This window comes from Suncus etruscus, chromosome 15 (assembly GCF_024139225.1).
Source record: "Suncus etruscus isolate mSunEtr1 chromosome 15, mSunEtr1.pri.cur, whole genome shotgun sequence".
NCBI lineage: Eukaryota > Metazoa > Chordata > Mammalia > Eulipotyphla > Soricidae > Suncus > Suncus etruscus.
In genome coordinates, this window is record NC_064862.1 from 83,283,792 (window position 1) to 83,310,617 (window position 26,826).

At 56.4% G+C, this 26,826-nt stretch overlaps 2 protein-coding genes across 2 annotated transcripts; one reads left to right on the top strand and one right to left on the bottom strand.

The window, feature by feature from the left end:
* Window positions 1-2,178: 2,178 nt before the first annotated feature.
* Window positions 2,179-8,262, bottom strand: ADAMTSL5 (ADAMTS like 5). Its single transcript, XM_049787936.1, has 12 exons — window positions 8,055-8,262; window positions 7,137-7,209; window positions 6,939-7,030; window positions 6,665-6,725; window positions 6,375-6,483; window positions 5,018-5,145; window positions 4,594-4,705; window positions 4,174-4,260; window positions 3,929-4,092; window positions 3,232-3,430; window positions 3,084-3,155; window positions 2,179-2,480 (listed from the first exon to the last, which is right to left on the bottom strand). The coding sequence occupies exons 1-12, from the start codon at window positions 8,108-8,110 to the stop codon at window positions 2,179-2,181; spliced, it is 1,455 nt and encodes a 484-aa protein (XP_049643893.1). The 5' UTR covers window positions 8,111-8,262.
* Window positions 8,263-17,920: 9,658 nt separating this feature from the next.
* PLK5 (polo like kinase 5 (inactive)) lies at window positions 17,921-26,366 on the top strand. The gene is made up of 15 exons (XM_049787921.1): window positions 17,921-18,108; window positions 18,515-18,622; window positions 18,830-18,946; window positions 19,323-19,452; window positions 20,175-20,262; window positions 20,350-20,445; window positions 20,835-21,033; window positions 21,104-21,230; window positions 21,492-21,568; window positions 21,844-21,928; window positions 22,336-22,422; window positions 23,742-23,898; window positions 24,614-24,749; window positions 24,917-25,021; window positions 25,976-26,366. The coding sequence occupies exons 1-15, from the start codon at window positions 17,998-18,000 to the stop codon at window positions 26,159-26,161; spliced, it is 1,809 nt and encodes a 602-aa protein (XP_049643878.1). The 5' UTR covers window positions 17,921-17,997; the 3' UTR covers window positions 26,162-26,366.
* Window positions 26,367-26,826: the final 460 nt, after the last annotated feature.

Below are 26,826 nucleotides of genomic sequence, written 5' to 3' on the forward strand. Positions count from 1 at the left end.
TGTCCTCGTCGCCCCAGTGTGACAGTGGACAAGTGTCTTCCTAGGAGGCCACTTTCAATCAAGACAAAGTTGAGGCAGGCAGGACCAACACATCCCCCTCTGTTAAACCCCACCCTGAGGCTTTTATTCACGTTTGACAGAGACAAGCAACATGGGGTTTAAGATTGCTGAGTGTAAACAGAAGATCTGGGCCCCGTGCACCCCTTTACAATAACACAGTTATTTCTCTCAATAAAATACCCATTGTTTGAGTCGTGGATTCTTTAAAAGGCTGAGCGCAGGCTTCGCCTGTGGAGCCCTGGATTCCATCCCCAGTATTCCCAGGCTGCTTGTTAACACTTGTTAACACAGTGTAATGAGATTAGGGGACAGATCCAGGATCTGGTGGTCATAGGCCAGAGTGGACTCCATGCTGACCTCACTCAGGTTCTGCACCCCCAAGTAGGTACTTGGCCGGGTTGCCCTATGTAATCTGAAAAACTCACCCCTACTTTGTTCCTACCCTGAAGCAAAGCTGAAGACATGGCTAGGGTTAAATCTAGGGAAAACAGTGAAGGCAGGGGACAGGGGTTACTCTTGGCTCTGTGCTCAGGCATCATTCCTGGCAGTGCTCAGGGGAGACCCTGTGGGATGCCAGGGATCCAGCCCAAGTTGGCCCAATGTAAGCCAAGAGCCCTCCCCGCTTTCCTATCCATCCCTCCAGCCAGTGAGATGAGCCTTTATCAACAGTTCTGCCACCAGGGGGCACCCGGGTCCTGTTCCTCCTTCCAAAACTGCGCCCACTTTCACCGCGAAGGGCAGAGGGGGCGCGGCTTTTCAGCACTGGTGCCTGGGGACAGGGTCAGGCAGAGGATGCCCCAGCTTCTGCCAAACCCTTGGTAGACTGCAGGCGCTCCACATGTATTTTTGTGTTTTGTTGTTTTGTTTTGAGGCCGAGATCCAGAAATGTTTAGGGGTTACTCCGGGTTCATTCCTGGCAGTGCTAAGGAGATCATCTGAGATGTGGGGGTCAAACCCAGGTCTACCGTGTGCAAATGCTTTACCCACTATACTATCTCTCCAGCCCCTCCACACATGCTTATTGGAAGCATGCATGTAGAAATGCCCCAATCAGGAGGGGCTCTGGCTGAAAGGGGAACTGGGACTCACAGCGACAGTGCTGTTCAGTGCCAGGGGTGTTTAGGATGGTGACTGCATGTCCTTGTAGAAAGAGTGGGTCTGGGAGCTGACTGAAAATGTGTCCCCAAGTTTCTGTGGCCAAGGGTTACTGGTGTTTCAGTGTTACAAAAAAAAAAAAAACCCACAATAATAATAAGTACTTATAAAAATAAAATGAATTAAGAGTGATAAAGAGCTGAATTGTAGTATCTGAATCTCTGACACACAGCCCAGGATTGAGGGGATTGTTCAGATGATGTCAGGGTTTTCTGAGCACCAGAGCAAAAGGGGAAATAGATTCTATTTCTTTTTGTTATTGTTGTTTGTTTGGGGGCTACTCTGACAGTGTTCAGGGCTTGCTCCTGCCCCTACACTCTAAGAATTACTCCTGGTGGGGCCGGAGCAGTTGCGCAAGTGGTAGGGTTTTGCCTTTCATGCGCTAGCCTAGGACAGAAAGTGGTTCGATCCCTCAGCGTTCCATATGGTCCCCAAAACCAGGAGTGATTTCTGGTCGCCTAGCCAGGAGTAACTCCTGAGCATCACCGAAGTGGCACAAACAAACAAACAAAAAGAATTACTCCTAGTGGTGCTTAGGGGACCATATAGGATGTCGGGGATAAAACCCGCTGCATGCAAAGCTGGCCCCAAATTGGTTCATTTCAGGGCCGAGGCATGTCTTTCAGGGGCCAAGCCCGCTTGTGACTGTGTCTCTAGATGTGTGTGTGTGTGTGTGTGTGTGTGTGTGTGTGTGTGTGTGTGTGTGTAGAGAAAACAGAGTGTTAGGAGATTAACAGAGCAAACAAACCGGTAATGTGCTTCCTGGTAGCTGGGGGCAAAAGGGGACATCACGGATCCATTACATGTCTGCTGGGGCCATGCCTGTTTGTGACTGTGTCTCTAAGCTAGAGAGGAGGAGCTCAGGGAGAGAAAAGCAGACTTAAAGTTTCTGAGTGTTCTAAAAAAATAAAAGAGCTTCTAGGCAGCCCAGGTTTGAACCGGCTCTGTCTGTATATGAAGGACTCAGCCAGGGCAGCGGCGGGCAGCCAGGCGCACACGACTGTCCTCAGCTGGGCTCCAGGGCCGGGCATAACCTGAGTGAGGAAGCAGCAGCTGGTCTTTGGTGCCATCCGGGCTGACCAGGCGCCGGGCGGCCAGCAGATACTCTCGGTGCAGGGCCAGTGGCGGGCAGGGGCAGCGGCCCGGTGCCCACACGTACTCCAGGGATCGCAGTGGGAAGCGGTTTTTGTAGATCAGCAACACGAGGACCTCGTAGCGGGTCTCCTGGGCCTGGCGGAGGCGGCCTAGAATACGGGCCTGGAACACTGGGCAGAGCAGTGCTAAGGTCAGGTCGGGCCTGGGCACTCACTCCACCTGCATTGCCAGCTGGGAGGCCCGGGGATTAGGGCCTGGGGAGATAGTTCAGGAGGGTGGAGCGCAAACTTTGCCTGCAGGAGGCCTGGGTTGATCCTGGGCATTGCTGAGTGTGTCCACTCAAATAAACAGTAAAGCAGCAGGCAGGGCATTTGCCTTGCACGCAGCTCTCCAGGAGTGATCCCTGAGCAGAATCAGGAGTCAGCCCTGAGCACTTCTCAGTGTGGCCCCAAAATATACAAACACAACTCCCAAAGAAAAAGGCAGTATTGAAGCCGGAGAGATAGCATGGGGGTAAGGCATTTGCCTTGCATGCAGGAGGATGGTAGTTCTAATCCCGGCATCCCATATGGTCCCCCGAGCCTGCCAGGAGCGATTTCTAAGCATAGAGCCAGGAGTAACCCCTGAGTGCTGTCGGATGTGACCCAAAAAAAAAAAAAAAAAAAAAAAAAAAAGCAGCATGGGGTTAAGTTAAGAGTCCAGGAGCAAGAGTGCAATAAGGGCCATATTTAGGTCGCTTCTTGGGGCCCCCTAGGGGTGCGGTTGGGACTTACCGAAGTCGCTGCCACAATAGTGGAGCAGCCGGTGGGCGCGGCCACGGGCGTCAGGACAGGCAGGGCACAGGTCTATGGGGCAGTGCGGTTAGGGACGCAGACCTCACCTCCCAGTTTGTACTTCCTTTCCCAGGCTGGCCCCCCTCACCTGGGGCAGGGGTGGAGGTTCTCCGAGGCAGGACAGTGGAGGGAGGGGCAGACACACGGGGCTCAGGTTCCACTTCCCGAGGCTGTGGCTGCCGCAGAGACCAGCCCAGGGCTTGTGTCTGTGTCAGGAAGGGGTCATAGAGCTCCTGGGGCAACCAGAACTCGAACTGGATGCCTGGGTTGGGCTCTCGCAGGAGGATCTGTGAAGACGGGGTGCATGCTGGTAATCCAGCTTTGACACACCCCCGCAGGCCCTGGTCTCCCCACTTTGACTCTCTGACTCCAGCCTCCCCCACCCTTCCAGCCTCTTCCCTCTGAACCCAGTCATCCCTCTGACTCCAGTCTTCCCCTCTAATCCTCAGTCTCAGCTTTTTTCTTGTCTTTTGGGTCAGTGTTCAGGGATTACTTGTGACTGTGCTCAGGAAATACATCTGGTGGGCTCGGGAGATTACATGGGATGCCAGGAACCCAACTCTGGTTGAACACTGTACTATTGCTCCTGCCACCCAGCCTCCAACTTCTGACTTTGCTCCCGGCCTGCCCCCTCTGACCCTGTCCCCGTCTCCGCCTTCTGATGCCTGTCACACTAGACTCCCCATCCTGACCTCCCTCCTCTAGTCCCACAAGATCCTCCAACCCAAATCTGTCTTCTCACTCAACCCTTCTCACACACATGTACACGCACACATGCCCGGCACCTGCAGGAGCATGTCCTGGGATGTGGGTCCTGTGGCTTGCAGAATCTCTCTCATTCCAGCATCCCGGGTGTAGACCACATGGGTACCTGCGGCTGCATAGGTCCCGGGTGAACTGATGGCCCAATTCCCGTTGAACACGTAGCGCCCATCGGTCCCCAGTAGTGCTACAAGGGAAGGGTCAGAGCTCCTGGATCTGATCCCCTACTCTGCTCTCAGGACGCCTCCCACTCAAACCCCAACTCTACCCAAGTGGTTGCGGCTCTGTTGGGAGACATGGAGGTGTCTGGCCCCTTTGGGGATCAGGGTCACGTTCCAGTACCCGGCGAAAGTACCTGGGCAAGAGAGAAGCGGGTGGGAGCGAGCAGGTGCATCTTTGAGGATTACGCGAGGTCATGAGGGTAAGGAGCTTAGTTGGAGGGGCCAGGACCCAAAACACGCAGGGAGCTGGGAATAGTCTCTCTACACTGTGGCAAGGAAAGAGTTAAACCCCCAAGCTGTCTAGGCAGGGCGGGACCCTCAAGCAGCGGCCAATCCGAATGGGAAACCAGAGGGGCTGGGTTGCAGTTCGCCCAATCAGCGTGCGACTTCACGGCCTAGTCCCGCCCCTGCGGCTCGTTAAAGGGCTAGGAGCTCTTTAATTCTCTAACGACGGGGCGGGCAGTCACCGGCGTCCCGGAACAGGCGCTGCACAAAAAGGCACGAGTCGTTGGCGCCTCCGCAGCGACCGCACTTATCCTCGCGGGTGTCGGAGCCCAGCAGACCGTCACACCCGGCACTCTAAAGACAAAGGAGGACCGTCAGGGACAACCTGTCCCCAATAAGCTGCAGGCGCTAGGGCCTGAATGGCGGGGAAAAAGGGAGGACCTTAGAGCAGGCAGTGGGCGTGGTAGTTGGGGGCGCGGCCTGAGACTTAAATGACTGGCAAGGCTTTGAGAGAGGGCGTGATTTTGTGGAGATGGGCGGGATTATTGATCTCATTGGAGGAAAGGGACCTGGGGGCGGAGCGTAGTGGTGGGTGTGGCCTCGTAGGGAAGGGCTTGGGCAAGAGGGATGGAGGGACCTAATGGAGGGTCTGGGTCTCTCTCTTACGAGACAGCGGCCGGCCACGCAGATCTCCTGGGCGCCAGGACTACAGGGGGTGCCATCCAGCACTCGGCCAAAGCTGTGGTAGAAGGTGTGGCCCTCGGCCAAGCAGTTGAGGTCGCACTGGTTGGGCGCTGAGGACAGGAGGAGAGCATTTGGATGGATCTGGGAGGCCCAGAGAGGCAGCCAAGGAGGTGGGAACTCTAGAAGGTGAAAACTGAGCCTGGGCTGATGTATCCCAGGACTGATACAGGCTACAGGCATTCATTCATTCATTCATTCATTCTTGTCAGATCCTGATATTTAACGCATCATTACTAACCTCCCTCAATGGGGAGGGTTCTAGTCTTGTGGGCAGCCAACCCAGGTTTGGTCCCCAGCATCCCATAGAGGGCCCCCCAAGCCTGTCAGGAGTGATTCCTGAGTGCAGAACAGGAGTCACCCTTAAGCCTTGTTGGATGTGGGCCAAAAATTAATAATTTTTAAAAAAAACACAACAAGTGGGAGCATGTAAGCCCAGTGCCTCTAGCCCAGTACTGTCTCTCCAGCTCCTCCCTGTTCTCCTGGCAGGGCCCCCCACGGACCCCCAGCTCTGATCTCTTCTTTTTTGGGTGGGGGCACACCCGGCAGCACTTAGGGGCTACTCCTGGCTCTAAGCTCAGAAATCGCCCCCAGCAGGCTCGGGGATAGCAGGATTTGAACCACTGTCCTTCTACATGCAAGGCAAACGCCCCACCTCCATGCTATCTCTCCGGCCCTGATCTCTTTTTTTTTTTTTTTTTTTTTGACGAAGTGTCCCAAGACCCTCTACCTCCCTGAGCCTGGTGGGTGACTCAGTCAGCTAACAGCTGCCACTAGCTCTCCTGGGGTGGGTCATGGCAGGCAGCCATCAATTCTCAGAGTAAGGATGAAGGAAACCCAAGTGGCTCTGCGGCTGCCTTCTTCCTCCCAGACTTTGCTTATCTGAGTCTGTGAGTCGTGGCTGCCTGTCTGTGGCCCTTCAGTCTAGAACCGCACTGCCCCTGGGGCAGACTTATATAACTTGCTATTTTCAGCTTTAGGCAGCAACATTTCCTGCTTCCAGGGTAAGTTTGAGAAAAGTTGGCCTCTGAAGCCACTTCCAAGCGTATCCTGCACCTGGTGTTCAATCTGATACCCAATAACCCCAGTTTCCTCCCCACAGGGCTCTTCCCCCAGGCCACCATTTCACCAACTCCTATGCATCCTTCAAAACCTCAGGGCCACTACCCCTTCTGCCTCCCCACCAAAGGTAGCCCCTCTCTTCTTTTGCAACCCTGACCCCTTGTCTCTACCAGCTCAGACTTGTTCCCACTGAGCCAACAGAAGTGGGTAGGGCACTCACCACCGTAGAAGGGCACCCACTGGTAGGTTTGTTGGAGGCCTGAAACAGGTTGGCCATTGTAGAGAGCACATTGAAGGTCCCGGAAAGGCACGGCCCCTAAGGGACAGTCCTGTGAATAGAGACAGGGACAGAAGCTGAGACACGCCCAGCATCCCATAGAATCTCTGGAGGAGTAATGCCTGGACACTGCTGGGTGTGGCCCCAAACCAAAAACAAAAAATTGCTGGGATAGACTTTGGGGGTGCTCTGAGGGGGTGGAAACAAGAATCTAAGAGGCAGGTGGAGCTTACCGGCAAGGAGCAGAGACGGTACTCATGGGAATCCCCCCAGCAAGGGTGCTCCCCGGGGAGCCTAGAAGGAGCAAAATTGGAACCTGCCGGACCCCAAGGGACCCCTTCCCCGGGGCTGCCTGCCCACCCGCTACCCCCGCCAGCCCCACCTACATTCCAGCCTGAATAAGGCACAGCATGTGTGGGCAGGCTGAGGGTGCGGCAGGGGCTGGGCGGCGCTGGCAAAGTGGGGAGCCCCGGGACCCCTTCCCGCCTCCTCCGCTCACCCCCTCACCGGATGCAGCGCCGGCTGCGCACGCCAAGCCCCCGCCCGCAGGAGCTGGAACAACGGCTCCAGGACCCCCACGGTGTCCACTCCCCTGGACCCTACTTGGGGGGAGACAGGCAGGGTGAGCTTGGAGGACCAAGGCCCCGTGCCTCTGGGTCCCTGTATCTATCAGCATCCCACCCTGGGCGCCTGGCCCCCCTTTACCTGAGCGCTGACCCCCGAGCTACAGCTGAGAAGCGCCCAGAGCAGGAGCAGGTGGGCCTGGAGGGGGCAGGACCTGCATAAGCAAAGCAAAACACGGCCTGGGCTGAAGCTGCACCCCCTCTGTCCTGACCAGCTGTGTGACTGGCTCTCTGAGTCTCAGTGCTCCTCTCTGAAAAGTGGGGTGATTAAAGATCCTCCTGAGGCTGGAGCGATAGTACAGCAGGGAGGGCTCTTGCCTGGCTGGCAACTTAGGTTTGATCCCCGACATCCAATATGGCCCCCTGAGCCCCACAGAGCCAGAAGTTACTCTTCTTTTTTTGGGGTGGGGTCACACCCGCAGTGCTCAGGGGTTACTCCAGGCTCTACGTTCAGAAATCGCTCCTGGCAGGCTCGGGGGACCATACGGGATGCCGGGATTCAAACCACCATCCTACTGCATGCAAGGCAAATGCCTTACATCCATGCTATTTCTCCAGCCCCCCAGAAGTTACTCTTGAGCACTGCTGGATGTGGTGGCTCCCCAAAACAAAACAAACTAGAGCATCCCCTTCCAGGAATTATGTGGTTTTTAGGGAGCCACACTCAAAGATGTTCAAAGACCACTCTGTGTTCAGGGCTGACTTCTGGCTCTGTGCTTGGGGACCATTAGCAGTGCCAGAGGTTTGAGGTCGGGTTGGTGGTATACAAGACGAGCTCCTAAGTACCTGCTATCCCTCTTTAGCCCCTTCAAGAAAGTTTTGAGGGTCCCTGGGATCAGGTAAGGAGACCGGGGAGTACCGGCAGGAACTGGGAGAGAGAGTTGGAGGAAGGAGGTGCTCCTGTCCCATCCTAGGGTGTGGTGATAGAAAGGGCCATCGGGGAGTGTACTGATGTCCCCCACTGCTGGAGACCCCTTTCCCCCACCCTCACGGCAGATACCTTCTAGTGCATCCAGGACCCATCCACTTAGTGTCCCCGGGCCTCAGTTTCCCCATCTGTGCAGAAGGACCCAGAGGACTCAGAGCTGTAGGAGATTTCAGAGTGGGTTCAGCCCCCAGGTTTGGAGGGGGACAAGCGGAGTCGGCCGGACCCCCGATCCGTGGGCCTCATGGCCTCATGGGAAGCTTCAAGGGCCCGGGGTGCCAGGGCGGCCTGTGGAGGAAAGGCGGCTTATTTCCCATTTGTCCGAAGAAGTCACCTGGGCCCCATTGGCAGAGGAAGGGGGAGAGGGAGGCACCCTGACATTCTGTTTTCGGGGCCAGGGCCAGGCAGACGCGGTCAGCAGTGCCCGAAGGACACGCAGGACGTTCTGGAGGCCCAGGTGCGTGGGTCGAGCCAGGCCTAGCTCGGGACGCCCACTATCCCCCACGATCCCTCACGAACCTCAGTACCCCCAGTTCTGAGTCTTGCACTGCAATGAGGGACGCCAAGTCCCCAAAGGCCGCAGGTGCAGAGAGGACTCAGTCCCAGCTGACCCCCACTTTGATCACCATATCTCCCTTCCCCGGCCTCTCAACACGGGGCTCAAGTCCAGAAAGAGAAGGCGTCTAGGCCAAAAGGACAGGGGGCAAGGGGTTCGGCTTCCACACGCACCTTCCCAGGTCACGGTTTTAGGGTTTAGGGTGTCAGCGTGGAAAAACAAGGCTGGAGGACTAGATCCTGCCTCTGCAGAGCCCCCAGATAAAAGCAAGACACACACGCTGTGGCCTGGACGGGCTGCGGGGCAGTCGGGGCAGGCCCCGCCCGTGGGCCTCAGTTTCCCCAGCAGGAAATGGGAATGAACCCTGAGCGAGTGGGAGGATAAGAAGAGGGACTTACCGGCCACCGAGGATCCCGGGCGGCGCGTCCTGACTCCCCGGCAGCCCCAGGGCGAGCGGAAACGGCGGGGCCCGCGGGAGGGGCGTGGGGAGCCCGAGGCGGCCCCTCCTACCCGGCCTCCCGGGGCGCGCCCAGACCCGGGTCCGGAGGGGCGGTGGCCCCGTGCGCCCCCGAGCGGCCGTGGCGCGTCGGCGCGGCCCGGAGGATCCGCGGCCTGCGGGGCCCGCGCTGACCTTGGGCAGCACAGGGCTGGGGAGCACCTCGGGCTCCCCCCAAGGGCGCCCTGGGCTGCTATTCCGGGCGCTGGTGCTCAGGGCCCGGGAATGCGTGGCGCACGAAGACGCTGACGGCTGCAGCCCCGAGCACAGGGAGTGCGCGCCCGACCACCGACGGCACCGCTGGCCGGGGGGGCCCCCCAGCCCTCACCCCGCTGCAGCCCCGAGGAGCTGTGATGATGCTGGGGTCCCTCCCCCAGGAACCGGCCACTAGCCCGCCACCCCCAGCGCCGGGCCCCAGCCCGATCGGCAGACGCTGCGCCCCAGGGGCCGGGCTTGGGGAGGGGGGAATCGAATCCCTCCTGGCCCCGCGCATTCCCAGGCGCTGCTGTCACCGCACCAGGCGCCCCACCCGAGCTCTGGCCCGCCCCCGGGCTCCAAGCCAGAGGCGCCTTCCCAAGACCTCACCCCCGACACACCCTCTCCAGCCTCAGTTTCCCCAGCCAGCCTAGTGGGGCCCACCCCGAGGTCTCCACTACCTCTTCTCCATCCTGACCTCAGCTCTGGAGAGCCTGCCTAATGGCTGGGCGAGGACAGTTACCTCCCCAGTTTACCCCCATCACCCCACCCTTCCCCGACCAGTCTGCACCGCCCCCTCCCCGCCCACATAGGATGCTTCAGGCGCCCTCAGCTTACCCCCTCCCACCGCTGGGGTCACCCCAGGATTCTCCCTGACAAGCACTAGAGGAGCTGAGGGCGCTGAGAGTCACGGAGTCACGGGGTACCAGATCTCAGCATACTCTCCACGCCCAACCTCGTTTGGCTCAGACTACAATGCTGCCTTCTCCTGGAAGCCCACGAGGCTTTCTCCATCCTGAGCTCTGGGACCAAGAGAGTCTGGAGTGGCTCCCAGCCAAGAGCTCTGTGGGATGCTTTGACATTGGTGCCTTCATTCAGCTACCATCTATGCATCAACTCCCCTTCCCCCCTCATTCCACCGTTTCTTATCTCTTCATTCATTAATCCAACCATTCCTCCCTCCTCCCATTCATCCTTGTCCCTCCATCAGTCACCATCCAAGCCTCCCTCTTCATCTTTCCATTTATCTATCCATCCCCCATCCATCAGCCATTCACTTATACATTCAGCCCTCTCTCCCTTCATCTGATACTACACCCATCCACCATCCATTCATTCTGCCATTCTTCCATGCATTCTTTCATCCCTTTTTGTCCATCCATTCATCCACCCATCCATCATACATCCACCCATCCACCCATCTACCCACCACCCATCATCCATCCATCTACCCATCTATCCATCCATCCATCCACTCAACCACCCACACATCCATCCACCCATCCATTCATCATCCACCCACCCATCCATCCATCAACCCACTCACCTATCCATTCATCCACCCACCCATTCATCCACCCATCCATCCACCCATCTATCCATCCACCTACTCATCCATCCACCCACCCACCACCCATCCATCCGCCCATCCCCTCATCCATCCATCAAACCACTCACCTATCCATCCATCTACCCACCCATCCATCTATCCACCACCCACCCATTCATCCACCCATCCATTCATCATTCACCCATCTACCTATCCATCCATTCACCCATCCATCCATCCACCTAACTATCCATCATCCATGAATCCAACCCTGCATCTATTTATTAATTCTGCCTTTTAATCCCTCTAGCCTCCATCCATCCATTGACCCAAAGATCATCTGTTCATTCCCCTTACCTTCCTCTCCTCTCTCCATTATCCTTCCATCCATTCAGAGATCCATTCATCTATTCAACCACCCTCCCTCTTCCTTCCCTTTCTTTTTCTATCCATTCAACCATTCCTGCATTCACCATTCATCCCCTACTTTATTTGTCGAACAACCCATCCATTCATTCAACATCTATTGAGCACCTGCTGTATGCTACATATTGGTACAGTAGTGGGCACTACTCTGTCATTGGACTAGTGGAAACCTAGTACCCTGGAGAAGGCAGAGACCAGGGGGCGGTAGAAAGTGGTCAGAAAAGGTAGGTTCAGGTCTTGGAAGCAGCCCCCATGGCTGCTGGGGGGGGCAGAAGAGGTACCAGAAGAGCAGTGAGGAGGCGAGAATGGGAGTGAGCTGGGGGGACCAGCTGCTGGGGGGGGGGGGCGGGAGATGTAGAAATCCTGGGTGGGTCTGAGCAATTGGGAGGGTAAGGCTTCAGAAATGGCTGATGAGTCCCCTGGGGCAGAAGTTGGGGAGCAGCCAGGCTTAGGGAGGGGTTGGATTTGGGAGGAAGGAAGGAACCCACTGGGAATTTGGTCGGTTGAGGGGTGTGGTGAGGGCCAATGAGGAGGTTTTCTGGGTTTGTCTGAGGTGGGGCGCCTTTGGTCTGGGAGCCAGGAATCAGGTCAGGCTGCGGAGCCCCCAGATGTGCTCCAGTGTCTGGAGATGGGGCGAAGTCCAGGCAGAGCAAGGAGCTGGTATGGAGGGAAAGGGAGAAGCACTGGGTGGGATGAAGTATGCTGTGGAGCACTGGTGAACTCGTGGATGGGATGGGGACAGGCCTGGGGCCAAGAACAGTGAGGGCAAGGACTGTAAACAGAGCACCTACTGTATACAGAGCACCCTTTTCAGAGCACCTACTATATAATAAGCAAACTTTATGAAGCACCTAATGTAAAGCAATCACCCTAGAGTACCTAATGTATATCGAGTACCTTTACAGAACACTACTGCATACTGAGCACCTTTAACAAAGTACCTTTTGGGCCGAAGCACAGTGGTAGGGTATTTGCCTTGCACGCGACTGACCTGGGACAGACCTGGGTTCAATCCCCTGCATCCCATCTGGGCTCCCAAGCCTACCAAGAGCGATATCTGAGCACAGTGCCAGGAGTAACCGCCTCAGTGCTGCTGGGGGTGGCCCTCAAACCAAAATAAAGAAATAAAATGAATGTTTAAAAAAAGACACTTAGGGGGCCGGAGAGATAGCATGTAGGTAAGGCATTTGCCTTTCATGCAGAAGGTGGGTAGTTCGAATCCCGGCATCCCATATGGTCCCCTGAGCCTGCCAGGAGCGATTTCTGAGTGTAGAGCCAGGAGTAACCCCTGAGCGCTGCCGGGTGTGACCCCCCCCAAAAAAAAAACCACTTAGGACACCTCCTAGTAAACACTCCTCTCAACCCCTGAACCCAGACCTTTCTGAAACCCAGTCTGGTGCTATGCAGGAAGTGCACACAGCTGGCATTATGCAATGCAGGGAGTACATACAACAGGCTCTGGGTTCTACGGCTTGCATACACGAGGTGTTGGGGACTGCAGAAGTAGGGTGCACAGTGCTGGTTCAGACGAGGCTGCATACAGCTGGGGCCATGCCCTGTAGAATGCACACAGAAGGTGTCCTCAAACTGGAGCAGGCTACCCTTCCTAAGAACTGCATGCAATTAACCCAGGTTTGATCCCTGCCACCCCATAGGGTCTGGAGTCCCTCCAGGGGTAATCTCTGAGCACAGAGCCCAGAGTCAGCCCTAAACACTGCCAGGGGAGGCGCAAACCAATGAAAAGAAAAGATTTAATTAGAGGATAATTTTTAGATTTCTAGAAAGTGACAAGGACGCAGCGGAGTCCGCTCTGCCCACCCATAGAGTGTCAGATTTTCAGAGCTCAGTGTGTTAGAGCCCAGCTGCTGCCTCTTTCATTTGGGGGTGTTATTTTTGTTTTGGTGAGCAGAGGTGGTGCTCAGTGATTGGCTACTCCAGCTCAGTCCCAGTGTTGTCCCCATATGCATTGCTCCCTCTATGCGCCTTCACACCTAGACAATCTCTCCAATCCTCTCTTTGTGTTTATTTGGGGGGCCAAACTCAGCCATGCTCAGGGCTTACTCATGGCTCTGCGCTTGGGGACCCTATGGGGTGTTGGGGATCAAATCAGGCTGAATCATCTGCAAAACCAGTCCCCGGCCAGCTGTACTGTCATTCCAACCCCCATGGGCTTTGCTCTTTGGGTGTGGTATCTGGGCTCCTATAAGCCTGCTAGCTGCCAGCAGGGTGAGTGTTTCTGCTTCAGGGTCCCAAACAACCCTAAGAATCCAGTTTTGGAGCTGGAGCAATAGCACAGATGTAAGGCGTTTGCCTTGCACGCAACCAACTACAGGATGGATGGCAGTTCGAATCTCCTCATCCCATATGATCCCGCAAGCCTGCCAGGGGTGATTTCTGAGCACAGAGCCAGGAGTAACCCCTGAGAGCTGCTGGGTGTGACCCAAAAACCAAAAAATAAAAATCCAGTTTTGCAAGCCTTCAAGAACCCCAAATGGGACCGGAGCAATAGCACAGCTGTAGGGCGTTTGCCTTGCATGAGGCTGATCCAGGATAGACCTGAGTTCAATCCCCGGCATCCCATATGGTCTCCCGAGCCTGGAGTAACCCCTAACTGTCACTGGGTGTGTCCCTAATACCAAAATAAATAATAAAGAAAAGCCAAATGCTCTTCCTGAATAAAGGGAGAGGAGGATCCACACACATCTTTTGTTCCACCTAGGGGAAAAGAAGGGGCATTGAGGGCCCCGTGGAAGCCAGTGGCCAGGTCCAGCTCAGAGCCCCAGACATCTAGTATCTTAGCAGAGACCTGGGAAGTTAGAACAGAAAGTCTTGATCTGGCAACTCAGGATCTATTTAGTCTATTTAGGGGAAGCCAAAGAGGCATTTAGGGGGATTAATTGCTTCTTCGAGCAGCCTGGCAGCTGGTTCAGTGCTGTTGCCTGAGGTGTGGCGCTTTTTGGGCTCTGAGGTTCAGCCACCAGGGTCACCTCAGCAGTATCTGGGGGCCTCCAGAGATTACCCCACCAGTACTCAGGGAGCTGATGATTAAATCTGGGTCAGGCGCACACTAGGTATGTGCCCTGTTCTATCTCCTAGCCCCTTTGAAGAAGGTTCTTTCCCAAACAGTACCTCCACCCCTACACTGAACCCTTTTTGCTTTTGTTTTTGGACCACATCCTGCTATGGCATTCCTGAGCACTACCAGGGGTGATCCCTGAATGCAGAGCTGGGAGTTGATCCTGAGCATTTCAGATGTGCCCCCTCCCCCCCAAAAAAAGTTTAGTTTTCCCTTGGGACTTTAAAGGAGGACCTAAATGTTTGGTACCCCCACGGAGGTGCCCAGAAGGATAACAAGAGAGGAAGAGCCAGTGGGAAGGACGTTTGCCTTGCAAGTGGCTGACCTGAGTTTGATCCCAGGCCTCCTGGTTCCAGGGAGTCCTGACAAGAAAAAATCCCTATGTGCAGAGCCAGGAATCAGCCCTGAATGCCACCAGTGTGACCCAAAAACAAAAGATAAAAAAGAGAGAGAAAATAAGAAAGGTTTCTGCCAGGAAGCAGTGGCCACGAGGGCCACGAGACTAAGAGGAAAGGACAAAGTCTGGTTGGGGGACATGCCCCCCAGTACTGTGACTGTTGTCTTGGGGTTTCTCCAGCCTGGGGTGGGAGATAATCTCAGCAGAGGATCAGGGACATATTCAGGACTGCAAGGAGCAGCTTCAGAGGGTCTCAGCTTTCTAATGGCTGGAAAGAAACTGGGGTGTGTGGGGGTACTGGAAGGCTGGGGTTGCTCTGAGGCCACCCTGACCACGCGCCTGATCTCCGGGGAGGCTGCCGCCAGCATTTCTCAGCAGCCAGCACACACCTGAGCAGGTATTTTGAGCCAAGCACCCCGACTCCTCTCCCGGGAAATGTGCTGATTCTAGAGACAGGGCTGAGGTCAAGCACAAAAGGCTGAGCAGATCCGCAGCCTGGAGCTGGTGAGGGCGAGGGGGAAAGCCAGGCTGCCGCTGGGCAGGCCTCTGGAGCTTGCAGCAAGGGGGGTGAAGTGCAGTGAAGGAGCACGGAAAAACTACTTTGAAAGCCTTTGGGTTCCTCTGTGGCTGGGGGGGCCTAATTTATCCATTTATTTATTAATTCTTTTGGGGGGCCACTCCAGTGTACTTGGGACTGACTCCACTCCAGGCCTGGTTCAAGGGACCCCACGGGAAGTCGGGGATGAAACCTGAGTCAGATGCGTGCAAGGCCATTGTTCTATCATACCAGCTCCTGTTTTTTTTGTATTCTTTAAAATGTGGTTTTGGGGCCGGAGAGATAGCATGGAGGTAAGGCGTTTGCCTTTCATGCAGAAGGTTATCAGTTCGAATCCAGCTTCCCATATGGTCATCCATGCCTGCCAGGAGCAATTTCTGACCATGGAGCCAGGAGTTTCCCCTGAGCACTGCCGGGTGTGACTCAAAATCCACACACCAAAAAAAAAAAAAAAAAAAAAAGCAAAATTAAATGTGGTTTTGGGGTCCTGAGCGATAGCACAGCCGGTAGGGCATTTGCCTTGCATGTAGCCGACTGTGGTTTGATCCCTGGCATCCCATATGGTCCTCAAGCCTGCCAAGGAGTAATTTCTGAGTGTAGAGCCAGGAGTTACCCCTGAGTGCTGCAAGGTAAAAGCCTAATTAAAACAAACTGTGTTTTGGTTTGGGGCCACATCTGGTGGTACTCAAAGACTATTCCTAGCTCTGTGCTCAGGATATCCCTGGCAGTGCCTAGGGGCAATATGTGATCCGGATTTGAACCAGGGTCCCTTGACACTGCAAGCACCTTACCCCGTTACTATCTCTCCAGCTCTGCTTTGTTCAATTTTTGTGTGTGTGCTCCTAAAAAACTCATAACAGAAATGCACCCCAGGACCTCAGCTCAGCACAGACCACAGGGGCATGTAGCCCCATCACAGGCTGGTGAGACCCTCCCCACACTTTTATCCAGAATACTCTCTTCCCATAGGATTTTCCCCAGCCTGACCATGCCCCCTCATCCGCCTGGCCACGCCCCCTGGGTGCCTGCGAATGTCCCCGAGAAGCCCCAAGGTTTGATTATGGAAGTGGTTTTTGTCGTCCTTGTTTTTCCACTCTAGAGTGCTGGGGGAGGATCCCTACCAGGGAGGGGTGCGGGTGGAACTAGAGGCTTCCTAAGCCCTGAATTCAGTGGGCGGGGAGAAGGGGGCCCTGTGAGAAGAAGGCTGCTGAAAAGCGGGTGAAGGGCACCAGGCCAGAAGCTTTGGATTTCTGGGAAGTTTCTGGGGTACAGTAAGCTCAGTATCCTTTCTTTCTTTCTTTCTTCCTTTCTTCCTTTCTTTCTTCCTTTCTTCCTTCCTTCCTTCCTTCCTTCCTTCCTTCCTTCCTTTCTTTCTTTCTTTCTTTCTTTCTTTCTTTCTTTCTTTCTTTCTTTCTTTCTTTCTTTCTCTCTCTCTCTCTCTCTCCCTTCCTTCCTTCCTTCCTTCCTTCTTTCTTTCTCTTTCCTTCCTTCCTTCCTTCCTTCCTTCCTTCCTTCCTCCTTCCTTCCTTCCTTCCTTCCTTCCTTCCTTCCTTCCTTCCTTCCTTCCTTCCTTCCTTCCTTCCTTCCTTCCTTCCTCCTTCCTTCCTTCCTTCCTTCCTCCCCTTTCTTTTCTTTCTTTATTTCTCTCTTCTTTCTCTTTCCTTTCTTCTTTCCTCTTTTTTGGGCCCCACAGGACTGTTCTCCGGGCTTGTTCCCAGCTTTGCACTAAAGCGCTGCTCAGGGGCTCAGGGGACTGTATGGGGTTCAGTCAGTCTCATGCAAAGCAGTTACTCTTGCCTGCTGTATCAGTACCCGAGATGGAACCTTTCTGTCCCCCACAGCCCCCCCCCCAAGTCCTCACCTTCTGTCTTGGGATATCTGTTTCACCTTCACAATCCTACCCCACACACCCCACACACATTTGCTCCAGAACTATCTGAGACTCCCTAGCCCTGGAGCCTAGGCCCAACACCCATAGCCAAGGTACCTGAGATTGTATCTGTCCAAAACATGGGGTGGCGGGGGCTCCCCACTGTCCCTGGGGCTCCCCGCTGGACAGGCCAGGTGGACAGGTGGCTGTAGCCCAAAAGACTTCCAGCTCTCCCTGCCAGACTGGGAAATCTGGAAATTTCCGAGGCCTGGTCTCAGCCACAGGGAGCCCTTAACCCCGCCCTGTTGGGGGTGTTATGTAACACTCGGGGATTAAGCCTGTGGCGGCCACCACAGCTGCTCCCTGGATTCAAATCCTGCGGGTCCATTCCAGGCTACCCAAGGGCTTTGAGTAGGTGCCCAGGGCCTCAGTGTACTCGCCTGTAAAATGGAATCGGTGGATGCCTTGTCTGGGGAGAAGGCAGGCCAGCGCTTTGCGGATCCAGTCTGGGTCTCCTGAGGTCCCCTGGTTTTGTGTGTGTGTGTGTGTGTGTGTGTTGGGGGGGGGGCAAGCTTCAATATCCAGGCCCCTCGGTTGCTCAAATCCAGCCCTCATCTTCCTTCCTCTATGAGACATTTTATCCCCAATGTCCCCTTTCCTAGATCCCTATCGCTTTCCGCCTCATCGCCAGCAGCCTCAGAGTTCCAGCCCTTCCCTTTCTCTTTCTCCTCTGAATACGGCTGTGACCCCAGCTCCCCAAAGCTGTCAGCCCTCTCCCGCATCTCCCCCTGGAAGGGGCCTGGAGGGCTGGAGCTCTGCCGGGGAAGCTCAGTCTGCGGCTCCGGGAAATGGGCGCGGGAAGCTGGGAAGGCGCGGGAGTCCGCGCGGGGGCTGGATGCGCGCGGCTCCTGGATGGCTGGAAACCCCGCGCCCCCCACGCGTCGGTCCCCCTCCCGGGGCGCGTCTGGGCTCCGCCCCGCTCCTCCCCCCGCAGCCAATAAGACGCGCGGGAGGCGCGCGGCCCCCAGATCGGTGGCGTTGCGCCGTGGGGTCCAGCCCGGAGGCTGCGCGGGTGCCCGTGGCTCCGCGCCCCGCCAGACCCCCCCAAAGCGCGGGATGGAGTCCCGGCAGAGGCGGCGGCGGCGCAGTCACCGCCCGCCGGTCTCTGCTTTCCTGCGTGACCCGGGCTCGGGGCGCGTGTATCGGCGCGGGAAGCTGATCGGCAAGGTGGGGGGGATCCTGCGCCCCACGGAGTGGGGTGCATTACCGATCGGGGACCCAGACCAGCTGGGGCTCCGCCGCCGGGCGCCCCTAGCAGCGTTGGGGGGCGTCTCTGCGCGTGGCGGGCGAGTTGGGGCTCGGGGGACGCGCGCAGGACGGTGGCGGGAAGCGGGATTTGGCGCGCTGCGTGTGCGGGGCGGTGGGTGGGTGTGCGGGGTTCAGCGCGGTGGCACAGACGGGGCGGGCTCCGGGGGTGTCGGAGGGGAGCGTGGCGTCGCCGTTATGTCTGAGTGCGCCCCAGGGGGCGCGTGTCCCGGGTCCGAGGTCCCCGCGCCCGCAGACGCGGTTCCCTGCTGCTCTGCACACCTGTGCGCCCGGTCCTCTTGACCCCCGGCGCGTCCCTTCCCCGCAGGGCGCCTTCAGCCGCTGCTATAAACTGACCGACATGTCCACCAACTCCGTGTTCGCGCTCAAGGTGGTGCCTCGGGGCGGGGGCGGCCGCCTGCGACTGCGTGGGAAGGTGCGGACACCCCTCCCCATATTCCTACCAAAGGGATCCACACCCAGTTACTGTTTGGGGGTTCGTGGAGCAGGCCCATGAGCATAGCCTCAGTATACTCACCCCTAAAATGGGATCGGTGGATTGCCTGGTCTTGGGGGAAGGTAGGCCAGAGCTTGGGGATCTATTCTGAGTCTCCAGGCCCTGGGCACCTTCCTGAACCCGCAGGTGGAGCGTGAGATCGCCCTGCACAGCCGCCTGCGACACCGCAACATCGTGGCCTTCCACGGACACTTTGCCGACCGCGACCACGTGTACATGGTGCTGGAATACTGCAGCCGCCAGGTGCCGGGGTGCCTGTTGCCCTTCTCCCCGTGTCTGCCATGCTCACCACCATTCAGCCCATCTGGGTCTCTCCTGCCTGCACCTGCCTGCATCTGCCTGCACCCGGGCTGTCCTGTGACATGCAGCGTCCACCCACATCCTCCAGGGTCCATCCGAGCTCAGTTTCTCCTGCCCCCCAACTTTGTGCTCAGCCATGCCCCTTGGCCCAGTTGAAATAGCATCTTCATCCATTCACTGGCTTGTGGGGTTGTGGAGCTCAGCCTTGGTCCTGATCACTTGACCCTAAGCCCCTCGAAGCAGCCCCCCCCCCGTGCACCCCATGCCCCAGCCTTTGCTGGTGTGGGCCCGATACTGAATGCCCATGTGCCATCTGCAGTCGCTAGCCCATGTCCTGGAGGCGAGACGCACTCTGACGGAGCCAGAAGTTCGCTACTATCTGCGTGGCCTGGTCAGCGGCCTGAGCTACTTGCATCAGAGGAGGATCGTACACCGGGATCTGAAACTCAGTGAGTGCCAAGGGACATGGCGAGGGCAGAAGGGGCATGGCAGTTGTTTAGGGTCCTGGTCAGGTTGCATGGGCGTGACTACCATTCAGGGGCGGAGTCTTCATCTAAGGGGTGGAGTTAGAGGCGTGGTTAGGGTCGGGTGTGGTTTATGGTCACAAGGATGTGGGTACCACCCCTCACCTCCATACCCTGTCTTGGAATTGACTTCTCTTGCATTTCCCCCTGGTAGAGAGGTTGGGTCACCCCGGGGGTGCACAGAACTTACTCCTGGCTCGTGCTTAGGGGAGGGTCCTTTTGGGGGGAGTCTACACCTGGTGATGCTCAAGTGTGACTCTGGCTCTGCAGTCAGGAATTACTCCTGGAGGTGCTCAGGGGACCCTAAGGGGTAGCAGGATTCGAATCCAAGTTGGCTGCTCGCAAAGCTCGCAGAGCAAGCGCCCTCCCTGTTGTACAATCACTCTGGCCCAGATTACTTTTTTCTTTTGACCACAGCTGGCGGTGCTCAGGGGTTACTCCTGACTTGGCATTTAGGAATTACTCCTAGGGGTGTGTGTGTGTGTGTGTGTGTGTATGTGTCCAGGTTGTATATGGGATGCTGGGGCTCGAACCCCGGTAGGCAGCGTAGAAGGCAAAGGCCTCAACCCTACCCTCTGTACTGTGGTTACTCCTGAAGATGCAAAGTAAATGCCTTCATTCCTATGCTCTCTCGGCCTGGTTCACAGGTAATTTCTTCCTGAACAAGAACATGGAGGTGAAAATCGGGGACCTGGGCTTGGCCGCCAGGGTGGGCCCAGGGGGCCGCTGTCATAGGTGAGAGCTGCAGCTTCTGAACAGCCTCAGGAGGGATCCGGGAAGACCTCCCCTCACCCACTTGTGCCCCTGCATCCCTTCTCCCAGAGTGCTCTGCGGAACCCCAAATTTCCAGGCCCCAGAGGTGGTGTCCCGGAACGGTCATTCATGCCAGTCTGACATCTGGGCTCTGGGCTGCGTCATGTGAGTGGGAACTCGCCCCCGCCCCCGCGTCTGCACTTGCCTTGCATGTGGTCAATTGCTGTTTCGCTGAGTGGCCGCCAGGGGCCGCGCCTGAGCACAGAACCAGGGCTAACCCCTGAGCCTACCGGGGTAGCCCAAAAATCTAACAAGAAAAAGAGAGTGTGTATGGGCTGGAGAGATAGCATGGAAGTAGGGCGCTTGCCTTGCATGCAGAAGGACGGTGGTTCGAATCCCGGCATCCCATATGGTCCCCCGAGCCTGCCAGAAGCGATTTCTGAGTGTAGAGCTAGAAGTAACCAGATGTAGATGCTGGAGTGCGTGGACGGTGCAAGGAGATGGGGTCACCGTCCCTGGGCCAGGTGCAAGCAGGCAGAATCCCTTCTATCCAGGTACATGGTGCTGACCGGCGCACCCCCCTTCTCGGCGGCCCCCCTATCCGAGATGTACCAGAATATCCGAGCTGGCCGCTACCCTGAGCCGGCCCACCTGTCCCCCAACGCCCGGAGCCTCATCGCCCGCCTGCTGGCTCCCGACCCTGCAGGGCGTCCCAGCCTGGATTTGCTTCTGCAGGACGATTTCTTCACCCAGGTGCGGGGAGGCTGGAATGGGGGTGTGAGGCCTCTGGACTGGAGCTGACCCGTTTTTTCCACTCTGCCAGGGCTTCACCCCGGATAGACTGCCACCCCACTCCTGCCACAGCCCCCCGATCTTCGCTGTTCCCCCACCTCTGAGTCGCCTCTTCCGGAAAGTGGGACGGATGATGCTGAGCCAGTGTCGGCCCCCCTGTGAGTCTTCCTGCCCCCCACTTCTCTCTGTGGTCCCTAGTGCTCCCTTGTTCGTCCATCTGCTCCTGTGCCATCCTCCCCCCAGTATCCATCCCCATGTAAAATCTTGCTCCCCATCATTCTCCCCATTCCTCTCTCCTCTCCCCTGCCCCACCCTTCACCCCTGCCACTCCACCTACCCTCCTTCCCACCCACTTTGCTACTAAGAGCCACCCTGATTGGGGTTCGGCTCTTCATCCCAAGAGTCCTGTGTCTCCTCAGGTCCCTTCACCCCAGAGGAGGCCTCGGGTCCAGGAGAAGATGGAGGGAATCCTGATTCCATGGAATTGGGGGGCAAGGTGAGAACCTAGGGTGAGGGTCAGCACATCCCTGTGCCCCAGAATTGGCTACAGCCCAGCCATTCCAGAGCAAGCCCTAGCAGAGCTGAGGCACCCACACATACAACCTAAGCTCTTTGTATCTGCCTCTGTTGCACCCTAGGGCTCAGATGCCTGCGCCCCATCATTTTCTCCTTTTCTTCAGGCATTGTTGAGGCCCTCAACGCTGGACTGGGGGAGATGGTGGGACCTTCAGGGATTCCAGAATCTGCCCCATTCCTGTTTTTCTCTTTTAGGCCCCCCTGTTGGAGACAAGGGCTCCTAACACCGAGTGTCCCACCCACCTGCTCTCCCAAGGGTCCCTCAGAACTGACCCCAATGGTGAGTAGACCCTGTCAGAGGCAGGGCTGTGGGCTGAGAAGTGGTGGGCAGGGGCAGGGGACACGCCTCATGGGGTTATATGAGGGTTTATGGAATTTTGTCCCAGCACTGCGTGATCCCCTGAGCCCTACCAGGACCGAGCCCTGAACACTGAACTGGGAGTACCACTGAGCACTGCCCATTGTGACCCCCCCAAAAATGAAGAAGTGGGGGTCAGATCCTGCACCTCAGGCTCCACCTTCTCTGCATTCAAGAATGTTCATATGGAGATGACTTAAGCGCTGGTGTTTTCTCCAGATCCAAGACTTGAGCACACGGCTGTTTTGGGAGTTGTCTGATGTGGGCGGTCTGGGGGGGGGGCTGTCTAGCCTTTTCCCAGCATCCCCTACCCAAGTCTGCCTCCACAGAGCCTGAGGGGAGCCCCAGGGGAGAAGTGGAGGAGGCCATTCGAAGCCTGAGACTCTGCCTGGACCCTGGATCTACCCTGGACCTGGGTAGGCATCCATCTCCCCCCAGCTCACTTTCACTTCTGGTCCCAGTTAAAGAGTCCATCCCCGTCCTGTCCCCCACATCCTTAAGCCCTTTATTCTCTTCTCTCAATGAACTGCCACCCACATGCCCCCTTGGGAGCCCCAAGCCCTGACTCTGCCTTGTGCCAAGAAGAATTCCTGGTGTAGGGTCGGAGTGATAGCACAGCAGTAGGGCATTTGCCTTGAACGTGACCAACCCTGGACGGACCAGGTTTAATTTTCAGCATCCCATATGGTCCCCCGAGCCTGCCAGGGGCGATTTCTGAGTGCAGAGCCAGAAGTAACCCCAGAGTGCCACCAGGTGTGACCCAAACCCTCCTCTGGTGTAGGGAGCAGAGCAATAGAACATTGGGGAGGATGTTTGTCTTGCATGCATCTGACCACATTCGATCCCCAGCACCTCTAGGGCCCTCCAAGCACCATGAAGATCTATCCTTAAGTGCAGAGCCAGGAGTCAGCTCTGAGTTCCACCAGGTGTGGCCCAAAAACAAACAAAAAGGAGTTCCTGGGAGAGGGATTCTTTTTTTTTTTGTTTTTCTTTTTTTTTTTTTTGTTTTTTGGGCCACACCTGGCATTGCTCAGGGGTTACTCCTGGCTGTCTGCTCAGAAATAGCTCCTGGAGGGCCGGGCGGTGGCGCTGGAGGTAAGGTGCCTGCCTTACCTGCGCTAGCCTAGGAGACGGACCGCGGTTCGATCCCCCGGCGTCCCATATGGTCCCCCAAGCCAGGAGCGACTTCTGAGCGCATAGCCAGGAGTAACCCCTGAGCGTTACCGGGTGTGGCCCAAAAACCAAAAAAAAAAAAAAAAAAAAAAAAAAAGAAATAGCTCCTGGCAGGCACGGGGGACCATATGGGACACTGGGATTCGAACCAACCACCTTTGGTCCTGGATCGGCTGCTTGCAAGGCAAACGCCGCTGTGCTATCTCTCCGGGCCCGAGAAGGATTCTTGTTCTTCCCCCCAGGTCCCCTACACAGTGCTGTAAAGGGCACCCCCACCCACCATTTTTGGGGTCAAACATAACCCAGCCTTATTGATCTACTTTTCTGAATGTTAAGTCCACACCCAGCAGTACTCAGGGATTACTCCTAGCTCTGCATGCAGGCCTCACTCCTGGCAGTACTTGGGGACTATATGGGGTACAGGAGATTGAATTTATGTCAGCTGTGTACAGCCTCACTATATTGTCACTCTGGCCCACTCTAATCTTTCCCATCTGGATCTTCTCCACATCCCCCCTCCCCTCTCTGCCTGGAGCCACTTACACCCTGCCTTTGTATCTAGCCACACAGGACCCCCTGGAAGAGCAGCAGCCCATTCTCTGGGCCCCTAAGTGGGTAGATTATTCCAGAAAGTATGGCTTCGGCTACCAGCTGTCGGACGGGGGCAGCGGGGTTTTGTTTCGGGATGGCACTCACATGGCCGTGCGTCCCCCAGAGGGGTAAGTTTGGCGTTTCCATCATTGTCAGTGTCCCAGGCCTCCCTCTGGGGCACACACACACATAGCCTCTCAGTGATTGGGAAAACCTGAACAGAGCTAAAGAGATGAATGACCGGGGGCCAGAGCGAGGCACAGCGGGGAGGGCACTGACCTCATTTGGGTTTGATTCCCAGCATCCCATATGGTTCCCCAAGCATTTCCAGGAGTAACTCCTGAGTGTAGAGTCAGGAGTAATTCCTGAGCACTGTCGGGTGTGGCCCTGAGAAGCCATATAAAATAAAGGAGATGAGGGACTGGAGAAATAGCATGGAGGTAGGGTGTTTGTCTTGCATGCAGAAGGATGGTGGTTCGAATCCCGGCATCCCATATGGTCCCCCAAGCTTGCCAGGAGCGATTTCTGAGCCCCTGAGCGTTGCCGGATGTGACCCAAAAACCAAAAATAAATAAATAATAAAATAAAGGAGGTGAGCTGGGTGAAGTGACAGGTGGAGTGGTGTCACCTCATCAATTGGCTTTGTTTTCTGTTTGGGGGGGACCCTCCCTGGAAAAGGAGGTTTTGGTGGTGTGAATGTAAAGAGGGGTCAGCATATGCAAACCCCTGCATGGGGCCAACATGATGGGTTTGAAGACCAGCAAGAGGGACCCGGGAAGACAACAAGTGGGATGGGACAAGTCAGAGACGCCCTGGTGAGGCCCTCTCGTGGCTGTCCCCCAGGAAAGTCAGCTACATGCCTGCCCGGGGAAGTGTGTACACGTGGGCGCCCAGAGATGTGCCAGGACCTCTGAGTGCCAAGCTGGCAGTTCTGCAGCTTTTTACTGGCTATTTGCGGCGACGGAGGCGACGGGGATTGGTGAGCAGGGCGGAAGGGGCGGGACCAGGACATGTTAGGGCGGGGCCGTAGTGGAAGGGGCGTGGTCGTTGCTGGTTGATGGGTTGTCTTGTGTTGTGGGCGGGGCTATGGACAGAGTGGGCGGGGTTAGCCCAAGTCCTGAACTCTGGCTGCATTCCTATTCCTAGGACAGAGATGCACCAGCTCCATATACTGACCATGGCCTGTGCCTGCTGCGTTTCCTCGCATCCCCGCGTGCCCTGCTGCTGCTCTTCAGCGATCACACCTTGCAGGTGAAGGGATTCGGCGGGACATAGGGGGGCCGGTCTCTTGATTCTGGAAGCCCCCATTCTGCCATTTCTGCTGGGAGGAGTGTGGATGAAGTGTGGCATGAAGATGATTTTTGAGCACAAACCTATAAAACTGACCACCAAGCATGTACGGAGACAGTGAGGGACCCGGGGAGCTGCCAGAGAATCCTGAGAATATTTCTTTCCCAGGTCAAAGAGATAGGGTTCAAGCACTGATCTTGCATGTGGCTGACCGGGTTCGATGCCTTGCATTGCATATGGTTCTTTGAGCACTGCTAGGAGGGATCCCTGAGCACAGAACCAGAAGTCAGTTCTGAACACTGCCGTGTGACTCAAAAAGAAAATCAAAACACATATAGGAGCTGGAGTGATAGCACAGCTGTAGGGCCATTGGCCTTGCATGTGGCCCACCCGGGACTGAGCTGGTTTGATCCCAGCATCCCTTAGGGTGCCACGAGCCTTCCAGGAGTGATTTCTGAACACAGAACCAGGAGCAGGGGCTGGAGAGATAGAGCAGCGGTAGGGCATTTGCCTTGCACGTGGCTGATCCAGGACAGACTTCGGTTCGATCCCTGGCATCCCATATGCTCCCCCAAGTCAGGAGCGATTTCTGAGTGCAGAGCCAGGAGTAATCCCTGAGTGTCACAGGGTGTTGCCAAAAAAAATCAAATCATATATAAAAAGGGGATTAGCCTGGAGAGGTGTGGGAAGGGGGAAATGTCTCTGAGACTCAGTTTCCCCACTAACTCACTTGGTGGGTCCAGATGGGAAGTTCTCAGAACCAGGAGTGATCCCTGAGCACAGAGCCAGGAGTCAACCCTGAGCACTGTCAGGTGTGACCTTCCACCCCCTAAAAAATCAAGACAGGAGGTTCTCAGAGTTTCCCCCCACTCAACTATGGGGGACGCATCTCTGGACCTCACCCCCACCTCACAGGTGAGTTTCACTGCAAAGCAAGCGCATCTGGTGCTGAGCGGCCGAGGCGAAGGTTTGATGCTCAGCGTGTGGGAACAGGGCCAGTCCCGCCTCTCCTACCCGCTGGGGGTCCTGAGGAGCGGTGGCTGCACCCCCACAGTCCGACGGCGCCTTCTCCGCTCTCTGCACTTGCTACAGAGCATCTAGCAGATGAGAGTGGACTCCTTCGGACACCCAGGAACCCTGGCTGCATTCCAGCTCCTCAAACTTCCTTCTAGACTCAGTTTCCCCACCCTCAAACATGATGGGGGTGGGGGGCTCAAAGTGAGGGTCCCCACACCCTCCCTTCCTGGCATGACTGTTGAAAACAGATTTGTTTGTTCTTTTCTCATTAAAAGAAAACGTGTCTGTAGCCAACCATCTGCTTCTCTTGGGGGGGGGGGACTTATGGGGGCTCCAACCTGGTGTAACCAAAAATCTAGATGAGGGAGGCAGAGAAGGGGGTTTGTGATTTGGGGGGAGGTCTTTGGGCACCACTGTCACCAGTGGGCAGAATACACTCAGGCCACAGCTCCTCCTGTTACAAGGAGATTTGGTTGGGCCATGAAAGAAATGAAAGAAGTGATCAGAGCAAACAGACAGTGGGTAGGGTGCTGGCCTTGCAGCAGCCAATCCAGGTTTGATCCCCGACACCCAGTAGGGTCCCCTGAACCTGAGTCATCCCTGAGCACTGTCAGGTGTGGCCTAAAACAATAAATAAATAGGGCCCGGAGAGATAGCACAGCGGTGTTTGCCTTGCAAGCAGACAATCCAGGACCAAAGGTGGTTGGTTCGAATCCCGGCGTCCCATATGGTCTCCCGTGCCTGCCAGG

What these genes read in the sequence shown, in the direction of transcription:
- ADAMTSL5 (XM_049787936.1), bottom strand. Translation starts at nt 8,110, where the DNA reads ATGGGGAAACTGAGGCCCGGGGACACTAAGTGGATGGGTCCTGGATGC. An exon ending in GCTCGGGGGTCAGCGCTCAG is followed by an intron (nt 7,031 to 7,136) that starts GTAAAGGGGGGC and finishes CCCCCCAAGTAG; the next exon opens with GGTCCAGGGGAGTGGACACC. An exon ending in GCGTGGCCGGCCGCTGTCTC is followed by an intron (nt 4,706 to 5,017) that starts GTAAGAGAGAGA and finishes CTTTGTCTTTAG; the next exon opens with AGTGCCGGGTGTGACGGTCT.
- PLK5 (XM_049787921.1), top strand. Translation starts at nt 17,998, where the DNA reads ATGGAGTCCCGGCAGAGGCGGCGGCGGCGCAGTCACCGCCCGCCGGTC. An exon ending in GCGGGAAGCTGATCGGCAAG is followed by an intron (nt 18,109 to 18,514) that starts GTGGGGGGGATC and finishes CCTTCCCCGCAG; the next exon opens with GGCGCCTTCAGCCGCTGCTA. An exon ending in TGGAATACTGCAGCCGCCAG is followed by an intron (nt 18,947 to 19,322) that starts GTGCCGGGGTGC and finishes TGCCATCTGCAG; the next exon opens with TCGCTAGCCCATGTCCTGGA.